Source organism: Cygnus atratus, chromosome 8 (assembly GCF_013377495.2).
Source record: "Cygnus atratus isolate AKBS03 ecotype Queensland, Australia chromosome 8, CAtr_DNAZoo_HiC_assembly, whole genome shotgun sequence".
Taxonomy (NCBI): domain Eukaryota; kingdom Metazoa; phylum Chordata; class Aves; order Anseriformes; family Anatidae; genus Cygnus; species Cygnus atratus.
The window spans coordinates 10,636,730-10,657,602 of record NC_066369.1 but is presented as its reverse complement, the minus strand read 5'-3'; the positions used below and the strand labels follow the sequence as shown (position 1 = coordinate 10,657,602).

The 20,873-nt window shown below is 49.5% G+C and overlaps 1 protein-coding gene across 2 annotated transcripts; it reads left to right on the top strand.

Moving 5' to 3' along the window:
- Positions 1–386: 386 nt before the first annotated feature.
- TMCO1 (transmembrane and coiled-coil domains 1) lies at positions 387–19,753 on the top strand. Of its 2 annotated transcripts, none has more exons than XM_035537713.2 (7): positions 387–536; positions 2,543–2,620; positions 5,992–6,051; positions 9,471–9,517; positions 10,119–10,186; positions 13,632–13,776; positions 19,400–19,753. In XM_035537713.2, the coding sequence occupies exons 1-7, from the start codon at positions 467–469 to the stop codon at positions 19,496–19,498; spliced, it is 567 nt and encodes a 188-aa protein (XP_035393606.1). In that variant the 5' UTR covers positions 387–466; the 3' UTR covers positions 19,499–19,753. The 2 variants fall into 2 exon arrangements, with proteins under 2 accessions (XP_035393606.1, XP_035393607.1); XM_035537714.2 differs by lacking the exon at positions 19,400–19,753 and adding an exon at positions 14,567–14,890.
- Positions 19,754–20,873: the final 1,120 nt, after the last annotated feature.

The following is a 20,873-nucleotide window of genomic DNA, read 5'->3' as shown; positions in this document are numbered from 1 at the left end:
TGGCGTTTGGGGGGCTTGCGGGGTTTGCTCCCCTGCTCCCGGCCCTTTGGCTCCCCAGGAGCACAGTGAGCAGCCCCCCGTCGCAATAAGGAGCCGACAATCGCGTTTCAACAACTTTTATTTTATTCCTTTTATTGCTGATGCGCCAGCAGGACGAGCACCCCAGGCTGGGCCGCGCCGGGCCCCGCCGCCATGACAGGCCACACACCGCCCCCAGGCCGCGCTCCCCTACCCCGCAGCCGGGGGGCGGGGCCCATCGCGCTGACAGCCCCCTCGTCCAATCACAGCGCCGCCTTCCCTCCTTTTCCCCTCCCCTCGCCCTTCCGCCTCGTTCCTCCCAGCGCCGAGCCCATTGGCTGACTCCCTCACCCGGAAGCGCCGGCTGCGCCTCGCTTCCGGCCGTTGCTAGGCAACGCGCTGCCCGCTGCACTTCCGGGTTGCGAGGCGGCCCGCTTCCGGCGGCGCCATGAGCACCATGTTCGCCGACACCCTCCTCATCGTCTTCATCTCCGTCTGCACCGCGCTGCTGGCCGAGGGTGGGCGCCCGGAGCGGGCCCGGCACCGGGGGCGGGCGGGGGGGCGGAGCTGCCCGCTGCGGGGGGCGGTGGGAGGCTGCTGGGGGGGGGGGGGGGGGGGGAAAGGCCTGGGGAGGAAGGGTTGGGGGGCCTCGGGGGGGGGGGCGGTATGGGGTCTGCGGGGGTTGGGGGGGGTGTGAGGAGCGGGGCTCGGCTTGAAATAGAGGTGAGTTAAATGGGCTGCTTCTCGAGGTGAGTTAAAGTGGGTGCTTCTAAAGAGGGGGTGGGGGTGGGGTGGGTGTTTAATCTTGCGTTGGAGAAATGCTCGTTGGGGAGGTTAAAGCCGGCGGGGAGGTTGCTTCCTCTTCGTGGCGCTGAGCTGCGCCCCAGAATCTCCTCGCGTCCCGGGGCCGAGGCTGCAAGACCGCGTCTTTCCCTGGGGAAATTCAGAGCCCCTGGATGAGTACGGTGTGCTTGCTTTCTAGGAGCCCTCCTGCACTGCACTGGGCTCAGACAGCGTGCACCTTGTGGCCTCTCAGAGGACGAAGCTGCGTTACCCTCAGAAGTTCCTACGTGGTTCTGTTCCTTGCAGCTGGGGGTCCCAGGGGCTCAGCAGCACAGCACTGTTGTCAAACCGAAGCCAAAAAGGGGCCGAGAGCCTCTTACAGGAGCTCAGACTAAACAATTCACAAACCGCTGGGGCAGTGCGTGTGGCACAACGAATTTCGGCCATGTTTTAATGCGCACTGTTAAACTGGAGAATCTTGTCAGGTCCCTTCTAGCTGGATATCTCTGTTTGCCTTTTTGAGGTGTGCTGTAACTAATAGTCAGGTCCTCGTAGGAGCAGAAATTATTCCTCGGACCTTAATTAGGTGCTCTGAAAATGCAGAACGAAAAGGTGTTTATTGCCTTAATCAGCTCATAGGTTTAAGGTGAGCAGCAGCTGAGGAATAGAAGCAGGAAGGGGCTGAACGAGTCCCACAGAACAGAAGGGCTCTGTGAGATAGCCGGTGCCTTGCAAACGTTTTTGTTTACGTATGACCTCGACAAGCTTGAGAAGCGGGCCCACGTGAACCTGGTGAGGTTCAAGTCCAAGCGCAAGGTGCTGCACCTCGGACGGGGCGATCCCAGGCGTGAGCACAGGCTGGGAGAAGAAGTCACGGAGAGCAGCCCTGCAGAGAGGGACCTGGGGGGTTCTGGTGGATGAAAAGCTCGCCGTGAGCCAGCAGCGCGTGCCTGCGGCCCAGAAGGGCGGCTGCGTCCTGGGCTGCATCACCAGAGGGGTGGGCAGCAGGGGAGGGAGGGGATTGTCCCCCTCTGCTCTGCCCTGGTGAGGCCCCACCTGGAGCCCTGCGTCCAGGTCTGGGGCCCCCAGCACCAGAAGGAGGTGGGGCTGTTAGAGGGGGTCCAGAGGAGGCCGTGAGGATGATCAGAGGCTGGAGCACCTCTCCTGCGAAGAAAGGCTGAGAGAGCTGGGGCTGTTCAGCCTGAAGAAGAGAAGGCTCCAGGGTGACCTCATTGCAGCTTTTTAGTACTTAGAGGGGGCTTATTAAAAAGATGGAGAGCGAGTTCTTGCTCAGGCAGACAAAGACAGGACAAAGGAGCAACAGCTTTAAACTAAAAGAGGGGAGGTTTAAATTACATGTTAGGAGGAAATTCTTCGCTCAGAGGGTGGCGAGGCACTGGAACAGGTTGCCCAGAGAAGTTGTGGATGTCCTGGAGGTGTTCAAGCCCAGGTTAGATGAGGCCCTGAGCAACCTGATCTAGTGGGTGGTGTCCCTGCCTCTGGCAGGGGGTTGGAGCTGGATGATCCTTGAGCTCCCTTCCAACACAAGCCATTCTGTGATTATTTTATAGGCACCACCGGAGTGTGAAAAGGGGATGTGAAGTAAAGTGCTGTAGCTTGCTGGTGGTTGTAACATGGTGTTGCAGGCGTGATGTGTGTTTTTGCATATGTATTTGCTGACTTGTTTCTTTATTGCAAGAGGCCGTCGCTTACCTAGGTACCTGTTGGCTCTTTGTTTCAGGCATAACTTGGGTGCTGGTGTACCGAACAGACAAATACAAGAGATTAAAGGCTGAAGTGGAAAAGCAGAGCAAAAAATGTAAGTACTCTTCAGACACGGGAGAGAATGTTCTCCGTGTTATATCCCGCTTTAGCAAACCTCAGATTGAATGGGGCCTGTGCTCTGAGAAGTTCCTGCTGCGTTTTCTGCTGAGAGGGCAGTGAACGTTCTTCAGTTTAGGTTTCATAGGAGCTGAATTTTACAGGTTACCCAAACTGGTGTGGAGCAGACGTAGTTCTCTCCTTAATTCTCCTCTTGTTGGAGGCGAGGCTGGTCCTGAGATGTGCGGTGTTGTCCGAATTGTCCCCTCACCCCCCTTCCTGGGGGGCAGGACGGAGATCAGTACTGGCATCCGTTTCTGAGCACGGGTAGCCAGTGTGTGTGTACGTGCGTGGATTCCTTTGTATGCCTGAAATAACTTCAAGGATGCGGTTTCTGCTTTTCAAGGAGAATGAGGCATGAGATGTGTACTAAGAGAGAGCTAGAGTTGAAGGAATGCCATGAGAGGTAAAGCATAATAAAAAAAAAAAGCGGCTATCAGCGATGGGGAATGAGTAAGGACAGAGTCATGACAGGAAGGTCTGAGCTGTCAGCTGATGCAGGAATAAATTGTACTGGCATAAACTGGAAACAAAAATAGTAATGAGTAGAAAAATGTCCCAGATAACTTCTGTAGGGAGGAGATTTTTAGAGGCCTGGGAAGGACTGAATAAATGACGAGGGAGGATAGGAAAAGGGAGTAGAGGGCCAGCAGCCAGAAGATGTGCATCAGATATTAAAACTTGTTTAAATATCTGCCAGGAAATGGTAAAATGGTGGTTTGAGCACGGCGTGTTTCAATAGACCTGTCTGCATCAGAAGCGAAGGAGCGGAGGAGAAACTGCGCTAAGCTTTCAAACTCTGTGTTCCCTATGCAAGTTGCAGCAGTTACAGACAGCACACGGTGGTGCTGGGGCTGAACCAGAGCTGGTTTTACCTTAAAAAATATTTCACTGTGCTGTCAGTGCTCCAGGTTTGTGAGAACAGGATTACCAAACCCCGTTCCTTCCAGTCTAGCTTATTGCAGCCTTCCCCTGGGCAAGACGAGCTGAAGAGTAGGGCTGCAGTCACGCTTGTATCAGCTCCTAAATTAGGGGCTTTTGTCAGCACGGTGGTATCAGATGGAGATTGCATCTCTGCCTGCCCCCGTTGGTTGATAAAAATGTGTCGGGTAGAATTGGCCCCAGAGGGCAGGTCAGGGGAGCAGCCGAAACCCAGCTGCAGCCATAGAGGTAACGTCCTGCTGCGGAACTCGCGGGCAGTTAGCATGGCTTCGTCTCGGGGGGTTAATCACTGCTCTAGGAGTTGAGTGCTGTTTGTTTTTATAGCTCTCCTGATATCTAGGTTAGAATCTGTGAAGGGAAAGATGTGAGGTTCATGCATCTCAGTCGGTTCCCAACCTCGTTTGACGCTTCCCTCCCACCCTGCCCCCAAATCCCCTTCCTCTCCAGAAAAGTGAAACAGAATCCTGAGGAGTCACTAAAAACCCAGGCTTGATGGTTTTTTTTTTTGGTGTTTTCTCTCATGCTGAGGACAGCTGGCTTACAGACAGTTTGTAAAGTAGACCACTTGAACCACACCTTTCAACTGTTATCCAACACATCTGAAACAGGAAAAAACACATTTGAGATCCCAAGTTCTCCCTTGGGAGCACTAGCAATCCTAGCAGCTTGCCAAAACAAGCGGGCCGAGTAGCGTGCTTGACCAGCCGCTGTTATTCATAAGCCTCAGCTTCGTCTCTTCCTATCCTCTTGTTTCTATTGAGAGCCACTGTTGTTGGAGACTGCTGAAGAAATGCTAGCAAGTGTCCTGGGATAAATGTGGTGGTAAACTTGCAAGGCTCGAGTAAGTCTGATCAGAAGGGTGTGTTTGGAAGAGTGACTGTGTGACTTAACGGTCCTGCAGACGGGCTTGTGAGACTGCCTGACAGTTGTTTGTTCTGTGCAAACCAGTAGGGCCGCAGGGATCCTCAGGGTTGGCGTAAGTTGGCAACAGTGCTCCTCTAGAGTGAAAGTGGGATGTGGAGGAGCCCTCTTGTTGGGCCTGGGAGCAATAGCTAGGCCAGAAGAGTCAGTGCTCTCCAGCTGGAGTTCGAGTTGGGGGCCGTGGGATTCTGTGGACTGGTCAGGGTCTCCCGGCTGGATTTGGCACCAGCTGCTCCATCAGCCTTCCTTGTGAGCGGTGCGCGTTGTCTGGCGTGCTCCAGCATTCCCTTCGAGCAGGCTTGCCTGGTTTGTGCCCTTGTAGCCTGCCCGTGTAAGATGTGCTTGTTCTTTGGAAAACGCACGTGCCTTACAACATCGCTGTGGAGAAGATGTTTGGAAACCTTCTACAGGCTTTCTGCGTGGCTGACTTGCAGGTAACGAGCAGGTCAGAAGCCAGCATGACTTGTGTGACTTGGAAGGCTGTCTTTATTTCACCTGTGCTTTGAAATGAGAGCTAGAAAGTCTGTGCTGAGCTAGTGCTAATGTGGGAGAGGTCCTCATGCTCGGCTCTCTGCAGGTGATTGTGTGAGCTGACAGGAGCCGGCTCTGTTTGTTGGTAGAGTAGATACAATACAGCTACATAGAGCTTAGAGTAAAAAAGAACTTCTCTTGGTGGACCAGAGCCATGTTTTATCACCCTGGCTTCTTGTAGTACTCATCTTACAGAACTTTAAGACCTGTCTCTCTCCGGAAAAGCTGTTCTGGCTCTTAGAAGATGAGCGGCCCGCTTCCTAGATTGTTTGCCCTGCTGGTTTTATGGCGTTTTTTTGCTGCAGTGTTAGTTGCTTGCAGCTGTTTGAGTGTCTGACTGGGGGTTTTAGTAAGTATAAGCTTAGGCTCTTACTTTAAAATATTGGAAATGCTTCAGTACTAATTAATTGAAAGAGAATGGAGAGGCTGTGGCCGACTGCTTGGACAGCATTTCCCCTGAGAATTACATCCCTTCTTCACAGGCAGGCAGAGAACACAGGCTTTCCTGTGTTCTGCTTCCCACTGCAGATAATCTGAGCAGAGCTTGCCACAAAGCTCTTTTCATTAGACTTGCTGAATCAAAAGGACTGCCTAGTGCTAATGACAGATCAGCAAGGGTCATTTCAGCCGAAGCTGTCCTCAGGCTGCTTGGTTACAGCGTAATGGGGTCTTGACAGAGTTTAAAATTAACCCTTTGAAATATTCCTATCCCTCATCCGAGCTTTGGAAAGTATTTTGGCTTTTAAACATTTGGTTTGCTCAGCCTTGGTGGTTTATAGCTTGTAGAGTCTGAACACGCTCTACCTTGCTGCCTTTCATGCCTGTCTTATAAAGGTAATAAAATGGTTTTCTTGTGTGGAACAGGAGGCTGGTATCTATGTAGAACTGAAGGAATATTTTTCTTTGCATTTACAGTGGAAAAGAAGAAGGAAACGATAACTGAATCAGCAGGCCGACAGCAGAAAAAGAAAATAGGTAAGTTTAGGAGAGGCGTGCAGTGCCCCGAGGACAGGGGAGCAGTAAGGAAGTGATTTTTCTTTCCTTCCGAAGTGGTGCTAGAGCTGGCTCTTGGCCCGTCGACTGGCAGTGAACCCTTTGGCCTCACTCCTCCAGGACAGGAGGCCTGTAGCTTCTCGATGCTTTTCATCAAATTCAGAGAGTGGCAGCATCGCTGAGAGTTGACTAGTAGTTATATCCAGGACTATTATTAACCTGAGTTGCCGAAGTTCCTTGCTGTTCGATGCAGAGCCTGCAACAGCTCTGGCTGCATGAGTGATTGTGGATCTTTTGTTTTTCTTCACTTGAATGCTTCGCAGCTTTAGGTGTTTGCGTGAGTTGACTCTAACTGCACTTAGATTTACTTAACATTTGATAAATCAGTACTGAGAACCGAGCTAAATAATTTTTTTCCCATTCTTTCTATTTCATTGTCAATATACTTAATTCTTTCTGTATTAAGGTAACTCTTTAAATACTGGACTGTGCGAGAACAACGTGATAGATGTTAGGGGAACTTTCTAAAGCTCAGGTTCATTAATCTGCAGGGTTCTAAAGTAAAACACGCAGTAAAGCCCGCTTAAAATATTACAGAAATCAGAGCAGGAACACTTCTGAGAGCTCCTGGGAGTTGGTTTCCTCATTCCTCTGTAACACCAGGTAGCTGGATTAGTCATTTGATCTGCACAAAGCTTGGGAGTAATCATAAACATATCTTCAAACGGTTCTTCCTAGGTATAAAAACCTGTGATTGCTAGACTTCTGAAGGGATGGGAACCAGAATTCTTCCTCTAGTGTATCTTCAGTTTTTAGTCCTGAGCAATCCGTGCGTACTATGACTGCTGATGAGATAGGCCGATCTTTATAAAGTCGTTACATGCTGCTGTTATCTACGGTCACTTTTAATTGTGTCAATGACTTTGTTTTGCAGGGCGCTATCCAAGCTATGTTTCTATCAGGGTATATTTAACTTGTGCTTGAATTAAACTAATAAACAGTAGAATCTGAGGAATTTAAAACTGTTTTTTTTTAAATACACTGAAATAATCTTGTTTTGCAAATGAAAAACAAAGCACAAAGGAGCTAAGAGCAAAACTTAGGAAGTGACCACTGATTTTGTTTGCTGTGATGCTTGCTGGCCAAGCTTAAGATTCTCGGACTGTTGGGTTGTTTTTTGTTTTGTTTTGCAAGTGCCGCATAACTTTGGTGTCTCATTTGCTTTCAGGCAAGGCTGAATTCTTAGTGCTTCTGCAAAATCAGGCCTAAATGTCAAGCTGGACATCCAGAAAATGACTCATAGCTGTTAACTACTGCAAAAACTCTGATCTCAGTGACTTACTGAATGTTAAATCATTCTGCAGTGTGTAGCGTTGGTAGAACAGCCAGATCACTCGGGCCGGAGTCACTTAAAAGAACTAGAATTGTAGAATTTAAAGAAAACAAAACAACTCAGGCTTGACAGATAAGCTGTAGCCGTGGTCAGGACCTGCCTCAGCTGCCATCCGTCTTCTGCCCAGAGCAAGGCAGGGGGTGTGCGTGTGGCCTGGCTTGGTCACGTAAGGGATGAATCGTGCATGTGCACAAGGAGGGGGGATGAAAGTTGTGTGGGCAAGCTTAATTTGGCGTTTCCTACTTACCGATTTCTATTAATTGTAAAGCGAGCCCATTTCAGTCGTATTCTATCCAAATAGCCTTTCGTAGTGCTGCAGCAGCGCACCTCTAACACCGCGATGCAGCTTTGTCACCTCAGCTGGAAGAGTGGGCTCGTTAACTTGCGGCTTTGCTGTGCCTTCTGCCTCCACGCGCCCCTAGAAGAAAAGACAGCGATGTGCCCAGCACCCACAGAAGTGCTTGTAGACAGCAGAAGAAACAGTGCTGGCAAATAAGGTGCTTGCTGTATCCCCGTGGTTTGTGTTCTGATGGGCAGAATTAGAAGAGCTGGCACTCTGGGCTGTTCCTTGTTGACCCAGTCTTAACTAGCTTAAACTACTTAAATGCTGCTTATGTGTGGCTTGGGCGGGAATAACCACTTACGTAGGGTGGTAGGACACCTGAGGGGGGGTTGCTTTGAGTTCGTAGAAACGGGTGAGAAACAGGTCGGGTATATCGGGCATCTGGCTGTGTTCTTGATCCCCGCGCAACCTTCAGCCCATCTCATAGATGGCTCGTTATGTAGCAGAGGGGGGAAAAAACAAGTATTTGTGCCAAATCCGATTCCTAAAGAGCTGGCCTAGTTGCTGAAATGTCCGAAAACAAAATTCTCCACCTAGGTCAGGAAGCAGGTGTCTGGGAAGTTCCTGCCTGAGGGGGTGGTTTGCAGCTAGGAGCAACTGAAAACAGCAAGGAGGATTCTAAGAGGTCGGGTGGGGGTGTTGCTGTTGCTTCGTGGTAACACGGTGAGGCCCTGTATTCACCAGCTCTTAACTGGGGCTTGAAAGGTAACTGTTGAGCTTCTGTGTTGTACCTCTTGTGCTGAAGCATCACAGGGGTCCATCAGACAACTCACCTGTTGAATAGCCCTTCCCTCCTCTTCTCACACTGTTTCTTGTTTAATTCATCTGCCACGGCCTTACTCCAGCTTAAATGTTGCTTCAAAGCCCTGGTGCTGCTCCGGATCCTCAGCCTGAGAGGAGCACAGGGGATGGGGTGGCATGGGGAGATGGGACGTGTGAAGTGATGGGTGGTGGGTGGTCCTTGAGACCTGAGCAGTTCTCCAGCGAGGGGCACAGGAAATGCAGTGGGGGAAAAATGAGCGCTTTTGAAGTTTGTGGTGACTTAAGGACAGAGTGAATTTCAGAAGAAGTGTTCTCTGCGAAGCACAGTAGTGTGCGCTTTGCTGGAATTCATGTAGAAAACATTTTTCTTCTTTGGAGAACCTTTTAGGAGTGACAGAAGTACAAAAGTAATTGCTAAGGCTGGCAGGATGTTAACCTTGCTGGCTCTGTGTACAGTTTGGGAGTCCCAAAAACCTCCAAAATGAAATCCTTGTTTATGTAACGTGCTTACAGTGGTGAGCCTGTGGCAAATTGGGCCTGCTCTCTTTCGGAAGCATGCTTTGTAGGCACTGTCTTTGTTTTCTGGCAACATTGCTCGTGCTACTGTGTTAGTTGGTTGAGTTGGCAAATCTGACATTCTGTGCATTTCTTCTTGAAGTGCTGAATGTGTGATTCCAGCCTCCTCCTCTTTTGTGCCTGCGTTGCTGCATGCTGCTGGGATGGAGGAGCAGTTGGCTTTGTACAGCTTTTCACTTGATACGTCTGGCACAGAGAGCTGGAGCTGGTTTTGGGAATGTTACTTGTTTGGAGAGCCAGGAAGGTTAAAGCTTCCTGGAGATGAAAACACTTTGGTTTCTAGGTTGGTATAACTGATGATAACTGTTGTTGTTTTTGTCCTTCCAGAGAGACAAGAGGAGAAGCTGAAGAATAACAACAGGGACTTGTCAATGGTAAGGAAACTAAAGCCAGTTCCTAACTGCTGAAGATCTCAGTCAACAGCTTTCTGACAGAAAGACTCTGTTCAGCGGTCAGCTGTAGCAAGTCCTCCTTACAGTTCTTTCTGGATTCTCTAATAGGTACAGATCTTAGTATGAGCCACAGAGCTCTCCAGCAGTTACCGCCTTGTTTTATCCCCAGCCTCAGCTATTTTCATCTCTATAAGCCTCTGATGTTTTCAAAGTAGAATTAATTAGTCTGACTTCCCCCTGTAAGTTCTCTCGTTGTAATGGGTTTCTGCTGGTGGTGTAGGCTTACCTGTGGAAGGTAACAGCACAATTTCTGAGCACTCCGTTTTTTTTTTTTTCCACCTCTCTGAATTGGCTCTTGACATCAGTGGTCTGTGCTGTGGCTGCCTTTGTGCCCAGTTGTTGATCAGATGTTACTTTGGGTGTTCTCTGGTCACTTCTTTTACAGTCTTCCAGACTTCTGCATCATCCTTTTTTTTTTTTCTTCTAGATTGCAGTGATGCTATACAAAGCCTGTTCTTGAGGGTTTGAGCCCCTAATCCCTCAGTGCAGGCCTGTTGTTCATCTCTGACCTTTCTACTCGCAGGTTCGGATGAAATCCATGTTTGCCATTGGCTTCTGCTTCACTGCCTTGATGGGAATGTTTAACTCCATGTAAGTATCAACTTTCTGGATTTTTCTTAAACTTCCATGGACTTCTCAGTTTTCACTCCACCACCTGAAGTATTCTAGTGGCAGGGTCTTCTCCAAGGCCCGTAACTGATCTGCGTGAAACGGATCGGTCATAGCATGCATCTTCTTGAGAGTGGACGCTCCGTGCTGAATGCAATCGCATCGAACAAATGGAAGGCCAGCTAGATGCAGCTCTAACATCCTTCTGTGTGGGAACATCTTGACTGGGGCAGGTTTGGTTGATGTCAGGCAAGCAGCCGTGGTCTTCAGCTTCTTTGGCTCTGCTGTAATGTGACTGAAGAACGCTTGCAAGCAAAACTGGGTCAGCTCTTCTGCCCTCAGAAATGAGCTGTAATTGCAGAGTTTGCTGCTGCCCTACTTAAGGTGATCAGAGTGGAGATACTAACAGGTCCAGGCATGTGCTCTAATCTTCTTTTGCTTTAAAAATGACCTGAGGTTGGTCTAGTTGAAATCAAAACCAAAAAAAAATGTTTTGCGTGGTTATAGAAGGCTTTCTTTCAGACACACAAGACTGAGAGACTGTTCTTGGCTTTTAAAACTTGGCTCAGTCTTGAAATGTGGACTTCCCATTGGCTGTTAAATCTGAAGATAATACGAATATAGTCAATATGACCTTCAGGAGACTGTGTAGTATCTGGGCAATATACTTATGCTGCAAATGAGAATTTACGTTCTTGGACACCAAAACCTCTGGCTTCTCTGCTGGCAGTCCTCAGGATACAGTCGATTGTTATTTTACTGCAGATCTGTGGGTGGATAAATTGCAAACAGGGGGTAACATAATATCAGAACTGCCACTGTGTGGACTCTTTATTCAGCTTAGTCAGACTTCAGCATCTAGCGTTCTCTGGAATGCTCTGAAACTGAGCAAAAGAGCACAGCACTAACGGACTTTAAAATCTGGGTATGGTCTTGAGTCGTTGTCTGATCTGCAGCCCTGAGGGTGCATTGGAGGTGCATCTTGAGTCATGTGCCCAGCAGCACGGTGTCTGTAGTGCTGTACCTGCGGCATTCAAGTGCTTGACGAGCTATTTTTGGTGCAATACAATTAAAAAAAACCCCACCCTATTCTGTTTTAGTTTCTTAGAGCGGAAAGAGGCAGCTTGGAGTATGCTGAGTGACAAGTGTTAGGGGACTGTAGATTCATTGAGTTTTTTAGGAAGGAATTGATTTTTGGTTGAATTTAGAGTGTCCCTTCCTTATGTATTATCCTAAAAATGAGCTTATTGGTTTCTCCTCCTTTAGGACCACCAGGTTGACTTGTCTTGTTCCTCTTCTGAGGTTTCTTATCTATAGAGATCATGCTACCTGCCATGGGGCTGATGTGTAGCTTATGGCGCGTCCTGCCTTTAACTGCCTCTTCTTCAGAGCCCATCCTGGAAACGTAAACATGAGCATCCAAAGGGCAGTGTTTGAACTGAAACAGCTTTCTTGCTAAGTCCGGCAGTTCTGAGGCAACTGAGTCAAAATCTGGAGGTTTGGCTGTCTTGTCTTTGGGGGTAGATAGCTAGATCTTTTTTCTTGGTCTCAGTACGCTTGTATCTGAATGGCAGCTTTGCTGGCTTGTACCTGCACCGTCTGAAGCCTGTAGAATGGTTTGATGGAGTTGTTTCTCATGTACTGCTGCTCTCCTGACGTAGCGTAAGGAGCAGCTGCTTGGCTCAAGAGAATGCTTCAGTTATGAATTCAGGAGGCTTTTAGGCACCGTGTGGGAAGCTGCTGCCGCCAGGTCATTCACTGAAGTGCCGTGGGTGTGGTAAGAGGAGGAGGAAAAGGCTGGCTGACACCTGCAGTGACTGTAGCCCCATTTCCTTGCCTTTCCTTTTCTTGAATGAGTTCATCGCTCTGGGGGGGCAAAAGGAGCAGGAGTTGCATGGAAGTAACATGACGTGCCACCCCTTGGACGAGGGCTATGCAGGCGCTGCTGCTCTGTGCCTGGGCACCTCACCGTTGCCAAGTCCTCAGCAGATAGCTAAGCCAAAACAGAAATCACCCTGATGGTTGCCTCTCTTTCTTAAAGTGTAGTGGTAATGGACCACGCCAGAAGGATAAGTAGAAAACTGGTTTAAACCCAGAGAGCAGAATGCCGTGTGAAGACGAGCAGCTGAATGACTGCTGTGGCTTAAAAGGTTCTCTAGGGCTGGGAGCTCTGTAGCAGCGTTGGCCTCCAAGCAGATGGGCTTTCTCTTGGGAGAGAAATTAGCTTCTGTGTGTCTCAATTTTCTCCTGTCAGAAGCTTCTTAATGTAATCAAGTCCCTGTTTTGCTCTGAGCTGCGCATTTCGGTACCCCTGCACAATAACTGTGAAAACCTGCTGGAGATGAAAAGCAGGTACCTCAGGGTGCTACTGCTGAAGTACTTGTCATTCTCACAGCAGGAATAACGCAGAGTTTGAAGCCACTGGGGGATGTTACCGGGAGATAAACATCCGTTCCTAGCTCCTCTGCCAAGCTGCTTGTGAGATGTAAACAAAGTTGGCGTGTGTTTGAGCTGTAGCTGTGTGAATGCATCTCCACAGGAAAGAACGCTCATTTAGGATCTCTTGAAACAAGAAACACCTGTTAGAAAATCAGCACATGCAGAGAAAATAACATGCAGATACGCACATGCTGATGAGGCATCGTACACGCTTTACTTCAAAAGATTGGGTTGACTGTCTGGGTTGGGAGAAATCTTTGCGAACTGGCCAGAATTCACACTCTGCCTGATGCCCTGGAATGTGGAGCTGGAGGAGCTCCAGGAGCAGGACAGGCTGCTCGGGACAGGCAGCATCGTCCTGCCTCTGCACTGCCCTTGCCCGCAGAGCTAATGCGGAGAAGGCTGTTTGGGTTAACAAGTGTGCTGTTTGTGGTTCTTCTCTGCATCTTGTGCTGAGAAGCATAGCTGCTCTAGGAAAGGAGCAGATGTCTTTGACTTATGCTCTGCTTCAAATGCTGTTTTGCTTAAAGCAAAGAGTCTGTCGTCTTGCAGTAGCTGCAGTACGTCGGGGTGGTAGTAATCCGTCTTTTTGTTCCAGTGCTGACTGTGTTCTGGGGAGTGATCTGTTAAGTCTGGTTTTTGAATAAAATGCCCCGGTAAATGCAAAATGCCGACAGAGATCTCCTGAATCAACAACGTGTCCAGCTGATCACTTGCGTATCGCTATGAAATGCTCTGACCGTGGCAAAACGGCTATCGAGGGAAGCCTACCAACCTTCTGGGTGGTTGGGTGCGGAGGGCTTTCTGAGAGGCGTATTCGCCTCCTGTAGTGTATATAAAGGTGAGCTGGGGAAAAGCAGCATGGCTTTTTCAGTCTTCCATGTCGTCTTATCTGCTCTGGTGGCCTGCTAGAAGTGTTCGCTTGTTCTTTACGTAGCCAAAGGCATTTTTGCTCTCCCTATTTATGATCCGGTGCTCTCTTTTTCAGATTTGATGGCCGAGTGGTGGCAAAGCTTCCCTTTATCCCCCTGTCATACATCCAGGGTTTGTCCCACCGCAACCTTCTGGGTGAGGATTACACTGACTGCTCCTTCATCTTCCTCTACATTCTCTGCACAATGTCCATCAGACAGGTGAGTACACTGTTGTCTCTTGTATGCCTGGAGCAAGGAAAGCACGTGAAGAAGCTATCAAAGAAGAAGAGTATCGCTCTGTCCAGTTTGCATGTGTATTCTGTGACCTGTTTCTGTCACTCCTGTGCTTCATATTCATGGTAATTGTAGGTTGGGATCTTAAAAGCAGCCACGATCCTGGACGGTGTGGAAGGCTTGATTGGAAACATCAGAATTGCACCAGGATGCTAAGACAGGGTTGGCAGAAATGGGTTTTTCTCGTGTGTGCCTCTGATTAACGTTGTGTTTTACTGTGTCAAGAGACCGTCTGCATCAGAAGGCAATACAAGTACTGCTTCTTACCCATTACGACCCTCACAATAATATGGGGACGGAAGTGTAGCATCTTCAAGATTTCCTGGTGGCTTGAGGTCTGTCAAGGTTAAATCAGTCCTCAGACTTGTTAAAAACTAGGGAAAGAGTTAAACTTGTTCTTTTGCTTTTGTCCTTACTGTTTTTGCTAACCTCCTAATTTTTTTTAAGGACATTGCCTTCAGAATTGAGTCTCTCCCAGTGTTAGGGACATGACTCGGGAAAGGGGTCTGGTGCGATAAGCCAGGAGTAGGCTACGCATAGTTCCCCAGCTAAGCTGGTTGGTTTTGTCTCTCGAAAAGAGAAAAGCGTCAATGAGGATAAAAGGAAGCGCCTGTTCGGGATCAGGCTGTGTTATCCAGCTGGCTAACACCCTTGTGTTGAGCAGCAGTGATGTGTTGCGATGAGGATGAAGGTTCATTAACTGTTTAATTGGCAGGAAGGCTGGTGAGGACAAGCGGACCTCTTCAGCGCAACCAGCAGTCTACTTTGTTTGCCAAATTTTCTCGGAGTGCTGGGGATACGATAATAGATCCTGGGATTTGGATGAATGCTGGTGCAACTAGCTGCAAATGATCTGCTCTTCCGTATTTGTTTCCCTTTTCTTTGATTCGCTTCCTGAATTCTTGCTGCTTTTCTCCTTGACTGACTTGTTGCTTTTCCCCGGCGGATCGGCGAAGGGAAGTGACATGTTACGCCAGCTGTCAGAGGTTTGGGTGAGCTCGGTGGGGCAACTTAATAATAAAGTTCCTTTAGTCAAAAAGTGCCTGCTAATGGGTCGGCTCCGACATAATTCTCCGTTCTGGGTGCTTGTGTTGAAATGAATCTGTGCCTGGCTGTATGCAAAAGCAAGTAATGAATTGTAAAATACCTCGTGACCTCCAGATGATCCTCTCAACCTTTGGTCAACCCCCTCGCTCGAAGCAGGGGCAGCTTCCAAGTGCTAAAGGCCAGGGACTTCCCCATTGTGTTCTCTGCAAGACAAATCTTGTTTCACTTCCCAATAGCTGGAGCAGTATATGCTGCTTTGAAAGAAACGAGACCTTTTGAGGTCTTTGGATCGCGTTCCTGCGATGCTGTGGTCTGACACTGTTCTTTGAGGGAATCTTCTGTGGTGCTGCTCTGTGACTTTACCTGTTGCATGGGAAGTCCCTTTTTTCTAGTGGCGCAGGCTATTACATGAAACTAAATAACACCGTCTGTGAGAATTTTTTTGCACCCGTTGAGTTGATAGGGGAACTCCTTTGCTCAAAAATCCCCCGTGGATTTTTTTGTCCAGAAATAAAATTCCTGCAGTTAGTTCTAGCCCTGGGCATTTCCTGCTGTGCTCGTCGTGAAATGAGTAGACATCACGAACCAAGTGGTTGTCCGCTCTGGTTCTGGAGAGAAATGTTGAGCTGGTTGCAGTGGATTGGGTTTTCAAGAGGAAATTCAGGCAAAAAAATAATCCTTTTGCAGGAGAGTTCATGCCGATGGCCCTGTGAGGATGGAAGTTAACGTTGCTTTGGAGAAAAGGCTGGTTTTGCACTGAAGCACTAGACAGTGGCCTTTATAGTGCTGCCTTATTTACGTGATCGTGACTAACGGTACCTGGGGTTCTCCATCTGCCAGGCGGCTCCAAATTTCTTCCTCCTTGCTACACAGAGGGATGGGCAGAGACCAGCTGCGTTGCTGTGAGCAAAAGCTAGGAACTGAAGCTGTGATTCCTGGCATCCCGCTCTTGGTTTTATTGCTGTTTGAAGGTACTTCGATGATGACAGCATGGGGAAGAGGACTTTGAAGGGTTGAGAGGTCAAGGGAGAAGGGAAGAAAGCAATCGAGGGCTTACAGTGGTGCAAAGACTTGCTTTTGGTGCTGTGACTATAGAGGTGAAAGTTTCGTGACCCTGTGTGCAGCAGGGGAAATTTCACTAGGCTGGCCTCAAAGCAGCTGCTGGCCTGAGGGAGGAGAACTGATGTGGGAGTGTCTGGTATACGGGAGGAGAAGGAACAGAGCTGTGCTGTAAGTCAGGGACCGGGCTGTAAACAAGTTAAGGGAACTACACAGCCCTCAGCCATCCCTTAAATCCTGGAGCTGCCTGGGCAGGGATCAAAGGCAGGCAGAAGAGACATCTCCGTGGAACTCCGAAATAAGGAACTCCTGTGTACGTGAAAACGGGTGATCCTGAGGGAAATGCAGGGGAGTACGTGAGGGTGGGGAGACGAACTGGCTGTTGATTAAGCTGCCGTTAATGAGATGGGCGGCAGCAGCATCAGGCAGTCTCTTCACGCAGTCCTCAGGCGTGTGGGGGTGCTAAACTCTTCAGACGCTGACTGGGAAGCTCGCTGCCTGTGACCTGGCCAGCATCTCCCGAAATAGTCTACTCGCAGTGAGTAACTTCCTTTGCGCTGTTCCTAGCTCTCCCTGGCACGTAAATCCTGTCCCCCAGTTCCTCCTGCCTTCCTGTTTGGAGAGAGGAGGGTTGCTGGGAGAGGCCTTCCAAGGGTCCTTGAGCCGCTGGGTTTCAGCTGGGAAAGTCCGCTGCGGGGCTGGGCGTGAGGCACGCTGTCAGGGTTACATCCTCTGTCCCCGCTGCTGCCGCTGAACTCGCAGCCTTCACCTGTGAAGAGGAATAGGCTGCTGGTCCTCGGGCGTCTCCGGGTCTTCGCTTCCTTTTCACGCATGCCTGAGCTGTAGATGAGGCCTCTCCGCTCCAACGTGTTCCCAGGGGGAGAGGGAGCCGGCAGTTATCGCTGCTGCCGGGAGCGCGCTTTCCCACGTGGCCTCATCTAGGGGCAGGGAACCGTTTGGATCTAAGTTTTATCATCTTCCTTCCGTGCTCCTGGAGGTAGTGGTCTTGTTTGTGGTGGATGGAGGCTCTGCAGGCTTCCCTGTGCAGCACGGTGCGTGGCAGGCGGGATGGATTCCTGCCGGGCCTTGCCTGGAGCTCCCGGCTGTGTAGGTGCTGGGATTGCTGTTCAGCAAAACCCGCGTGGCAGCTAGTGCGGAAGTGTGCAGAGGACTCCTGGGGAAGGATAAGGCCCGGAGCGTGACTGGAGACTTGAATCCACATACGGACAAGTTGTCTCTCTTCCTTGTAGAACCATGCAAGCGGATGGAGTAACTTCAGCCCCACGGTGCTCTGTCCTGACACTCAGAGGAACAGGGAGGGAGGTGGTCGTTGCTTTGGATGCTCTGCTAGGACCTCGTTCCGCTCCATGCGTGAGCCAGTACAAAGCTGGTAGGATGCTGGTCCTGCCTGCTGCCGACTCTGCAGCACCCTCTGGTGTTGCCTAGGCTGCCCGATAGCTGCTCTTGTTTTCCCCCCATGTCCATCTCGACTGGAAGCTCTTCAGAGGAACCACACAAAGGAGTCTCCTGCAGTGAACTGCTCTCCTTCATGTATTCAGCTGCCGAATATCAGTGAGTGGCGAACTTATGTAGGCCGTGGACTTGACTATGCTATGGATAAAGCTAGTCAGTGGTTGTGCAGGGCTCAATTTTGGTCTGTGTCTGGCCTTCCTGAAGTACAGAACCACACAATTGTGGCTAGGCTGCTTCCACAGCCACCTCGGGGCTGGAACCAGTTGATCTGCGTTTCTGTGCTGCAGAGCCCGAGTTAGTTGCTGACTTCTTCCTGGCAAGTCTTAGGTGCGTCCTCCCTGCAGGCCTGGGATACCGAGGCACAGCACAGTGCTGCTGCTCGCGCTCGCTGGAGCCTTGGAGGTGGTGAAAGGCTCAGGTGCCCTGATCTCCGGGGAGCAGGGTCAGTGACAGTGCTCCGTGGCTGGCCGGGCTCACAGCGAGGCAGTGCTACTGAAGTTATTCATGGGGAAGTGATGCAGATCTCTGCACTGTCTCCTGGTGCTGCTGTTCTCTAGGTGTTCCTCAAGAACAGCGTGCCCAAGTCTCAGAACGATGGAGAGCTGGTTGCATGCTCCATGTGTTGGTCCTGAGTCCAGGTGTGCTTCCTACTGGTGCCACTCCTGCACAGTGTTCCCCTCCTTTACTTTCACGCTTGTGTGTGCAGGCTGAGGCCTTCCTTTCCTTAATCTCTACCCAGAATGATCCTTTTCAGTTACTGTAGAATTAAAAAGCTTTGCTTCTTTATTTTTGTTGTTCTCCTTCCATGATCCAAAAAAGTTCAAGAACTCAGTGACCTCGTTATCTGACCTGTCCTGACAGTTATTCTGGGGAAGACACTCAGGTTTGAAGAGAATCCTCCTTCCTCCTTTTGTTGTCTGGATAGCCAGCCCTCAGCAGATGACAGGAGGGGGCACAGTTGTTTTCTTCTTCCCCTTGCATCAGACGTCCTTGTTTTGCCAGCACTGCATAAGCAGCTTCTTGAGCTGTAGTTATTTGCAGCAAAGCAAATTTAGATGAAACTAAAAGAAAAGTGAACTTCTGTAGTTGCACTGTTGCGGATTTTAAAGGGAGTGTCACAAAAAACAGGAAAGCTTTGAACTTTCAAATACTCTGTAGTGAGGTGTTTAGCTAGTGCCTGACTCTTACTACTGAATTCCTCCCTTGTTTTCTACCTAAACACCTCGCTCGGATACAGACGTGAATGCAGAGGAGCGCATTTCAGCAGTCAGTTTCTTGGTACATGTGGCCTGTTACGCAGTATGTCTCCTCCAATCCACTGCTCTTGTCTGCATCACCAGCATGCAGATTAATTCTGTGCCTAACTGTCTGGCTCGAACTTGGCGTGTGCTTTGGTTGCCATGTTGCTGACCCAAATTCAGACTGCATTTGTTCCTCGCTAGTTGTCAGGCTCTGCTGGATGGCACTGCCATTGACAGTGGTTTCTAGAACTCGTGAAAACTGAGGGCTGCTTTGGTTCTGCCTGTGAGCACGTGTTAGGAACCTGCTTCTGTGTATACACTGCAGCTAAATTGCCAGTGTAACTATTGCAGGTTGAAGACACCAACCCCTAAACAAAGTTATTAATTAATGCTGTGCCTGCCAGCTGTGTAGCTGGAGGTGGGAAAGAGCCCCCAGCCAAAATGGGGATTTAGTCGTGGGGCTTCAGCTGGGGTCGAAGAGAGGGGCCCAGCTATAACTGTAGCCATTGGTGATGGATGGTTGGCTCTGTACTAAAGCATTTTTAGAACTTGCGGGGTCAGATGTCCACTGTGTATTAGGCAGTTTGGTAGGACTGTGTGGGTGAGGACCTGAATCTGCTGAAGCTGGCAGGAAGGCTGCACTTGCAGGCAGAGCTGGGATTTCTTCCTCTTTGGTGTCTCCCTTGTCACGGCCTTACCGATGTGCTCCTCTGCTCTTGTTTTTGCAGAACATTCAGAAGATGCTCGGCCTTGCTCCGTCCCGGGCTGCCACCAAGCAAGCAGGGGGCTTCCTTGGCCCACCGCCTCAGGCAGGGAAGTTTTCCTAAAGCACAGTTAGAGCCTTCACTGCAGGTCTGACAGCCGCACAAGTCTGCCCTGGGGAGGTAGAAGGATGGGATTCTGCACCAGGCTTCATGTGTCGAAAACCAGCCTATGCAGTATCTGCCACAGCCTTGGAAACATCTCGCGTTTGGAGTATTCTACCAGCAGCTGTTTGCTCATCAAACCAAGAAAGTTCTCAGAAGATAACTTGACCTTTTGTTTCTGGTGTTTCTGAGAAATAAACGGCATGGGCATGTTGATTTAGATGTCTGTTAATTGTGCTATAGGACAAGTAGAACTACCTTCATGTAGCACAGTTGGCTTCAGTTTATGGCATGGAAATCAATTAAGATATCACGAACGAGATCTTCAAAACAGCTTAGAAAACTTGGGACAGTTGTGCTGAGAGGTGTCCCTTGTCTTAGACCTACTGGCTGTACTCCTGTGTAGTGGAGAGCTGGGCAAGAAGGTGTGCTTAGTTCTCCTGTGTAAAACTTCCAGTGTTCAGGGTGAGGTTTTCTTTTTCTTTTATTAGCTCACATGCCTGGGGGCCCAGGAACCTGCCCCTGTGCCAAGCTGCTCTTTGAGGTTGCAAGTATTGCTGGATGTCTGCCCGTGTCTTCCTGGCAGAATACAGTGCCACAGAGATTTGTAGCATTGTGCAGCTTCTGTTAAAGTTGCTTACTTAAGCAGAATCTGCTCAACTGCAGAAACAAACCTGGCCTTCAGTTTAATGAGTAAACTGTTAAATTATGTCAGTGCTGCCCAGTGCTACTGAACCCTTTTTATTGCCTGAGCGGTTAGGACAGCCGCATTTTTGTTCATGCCCCTTAGTTTACTGATCAGCGGTCCATTTAGCAGTATGAATCTTAAAAATGCTTCCTTCCTTCATAGGCCAGTAAGTTCCCTATGCTGCCTTCCGCTTTGCCAAATAATTACCTGGTTCAGTCCTGTTGGCCAGGCCTTGTTTAAAAGGGCTGAATAAATTTTGCTGCTGCTGCTCTCAAGTTAGGCTGACAGTTTTCTTGAAGCGTTGTGGTACCTGTAGGGGCTACTGATTCCTCGCTTCTGTGCCCAGAAGCGTATAATACAGAATACTTTACTAGGAGGCTTTGACAAGGTGCAGGGCAAGGGGATAAATCTGAAATGCCTCATGGCAGTGTGGAGCATGTGTAACACCACATTAAATCCTACGTCTTGGAGCAGCACGGAGCATGAGGATGCTGCATTTTTGACACAGTTGCATCTGGTGTAGGTGCAGCCTTCCCCAAGGAGCAGCCATGGTCGTGTAAGTCCTCGGTTTCCTACATGTGGCCTCTGCGTGATGGCCTGATCCTGCTGCAAAGCCAGAAACTCCCAAACCCGCTGCACCGGGTTTGG

Bases quoted from the DNA above. Each gene is read 5' to 3' on its own strand.
- TMCO1 (XM_035537713.2), top strand. From the start codon at position 467: ATGAGCACCATGTTCGCCGACACCCTCCTCATCGTCTTCATCTCCGTC. The intron at 9,518-10,118 runs GTAAGGAAACTA...TTCTACTCGCAG, and splicing joins ACAACAGGGACTTGTCAATG to GTTCGGATGAAATCCATGTT. The intron at 10,187-13,631 runs GTAAGTATCAAC...TCTCTTTTTCAG, and splicing joins ATGGGAATGTTTAACTCCAT to ATTTGATGGCCGAGTGGTGG.